Raw genomic sequence first — 1,269 nt, 5'->3', positions numbered from 1 at the left:
TCATTGTGAAGCATCTTATCTACTATTTTTTAACTTTTAAAATAAATAAATAAACACTAGTTTGCAGGACTTGCAGCTTTCTGAATTTATGTAACTTTGCTAGAAAAGGCTTTGTTTTGTCTTGTAATGTAGAAAAGTGCTTATTCTGAATATAGTCTACTGATTTAGGGTTATTTCATAAAATTGCTTATTCTTTGAAATATAAAATTAACTTTTATGTTTTTAGGCAATCCCTGTCCAGCAGAGGTTAAAAGGCCACTTTGCTGCAGGGCTTAGGACCTTGCCTTTTTCAGCTGAATACTTGGTTGAAATCAACAAAGTCTTGCTGGCCATGGCTGATGTTGAACTGCTGCTGAATGCACCTGAGCTAAATACTGGCATCTATGAGGATTTTTCAACTCAGGAAGATGCACTGAAGGTACTACATATCTAAGCATTATATTCAGAGGGAAGAAAGGGGAAGGAAATCGCAGAAGAGAAAAAACCACCTTACTGGCCATATAGCTGTATTTGTGTTTTTTCTCAGTATATACTGGATCAATATGCACTGAAGTTTTGTGGCTTGTTTTTCTTTCTATGTAGAATCTGGGTACAAAGAGAGCAGCATGGAAGCTGAGCAGGAGGTTGGGGAAGAAAGTTTTAACTTCTTTACTTGGAGAAACTGTTGTGTTTTAATCTGCATAACATGTAGAGAAATGCTAAAGCCAATCTCTTTTTCCTAGAGCTGCTGTTCCCTGTCATGTGAAAACAATTGCTCAGGTGGGGAGAAAGGGAGGTTCTTGATGTTTGTGTGACTCTGAGGCCACAAGACCTGGTTAGCAAAGCATCAATATGTGCTCAGTTTTAAGCTCCCAATTCTCCTCGTTGTCAGTCAGTGGATTTGCCTGTGTGATTAATGATGAGGAAGTAGTTAAGGATTTGTCCTTTTTCTTGAGAGGATGAATAAAGTGTGTTTGAAAATATTGAATTGTTGAATGTGCCTTAAGCATGTTGAAGTTTGAATCCTGGTTAATATTGAGCATGCAAAGGTGCTACAGAGGTTACCAGAGAAAACATCCATTGGATTTGGGAATTGCACATAGTGTGCAATGCAGACATACCTCTGTGCTTTGGGAAGCGTAGTGGGGTCCATGTGTCTTCATATGTGAGACAGTCAGGCTTTGTCTCTCACCAAGAGCCAAATGAGCTGTTTCTGCAGCTGTTATACAGGTCCTTTAAAAGCTTTTTCAGAATTTTATTCACAGAATGGTAAGTGTTAGAAGGAACATC

At 38.4% G+C, this 1,269-nt stretch overlaps 1 protein-coding gene across 1 annotated transcript in view; it reads left to right on the top strand.

The window, feature by feature from the left end:
• Positions 1–226: 226 nt before the first annotated feature.
• Positions 227–1,269, top strand: part of LOC104496470 (utrophin-like) — a gene marked incomplete at both ends in the record, with an annotated part of 28,906 nt that continues 27,863 nt past the window's right edge. The window contains one exon of the mRNA XM_010139595.1: positions 227–418. Within this exon, the coding sequence (XP_010137897.1) occupies positions 227–418 (192 nt within the window). The remainder of the gene's footprint in view (positions 419–1,269) is intronic.

Source organism: Buceros rhinoceros, unplaced genomic scaffold, assembly GCF_000710305.1.
Source record: "Buceros rhinoceros silvestris isolate BGI_N320 unplaced genomic scaffold, ASM71030v1 scaffold1407, whole genome shotgun sequence".
Lineage (NCBI taxonomy): Eukaryota > Metazoa > Chordata > Aves > Bucerotiformes > Bucerotidae > Buceros > Buceros rhinoceros.
This window is presented reverse-complemented; position numbering and strand designations above follow the sequence as displayed.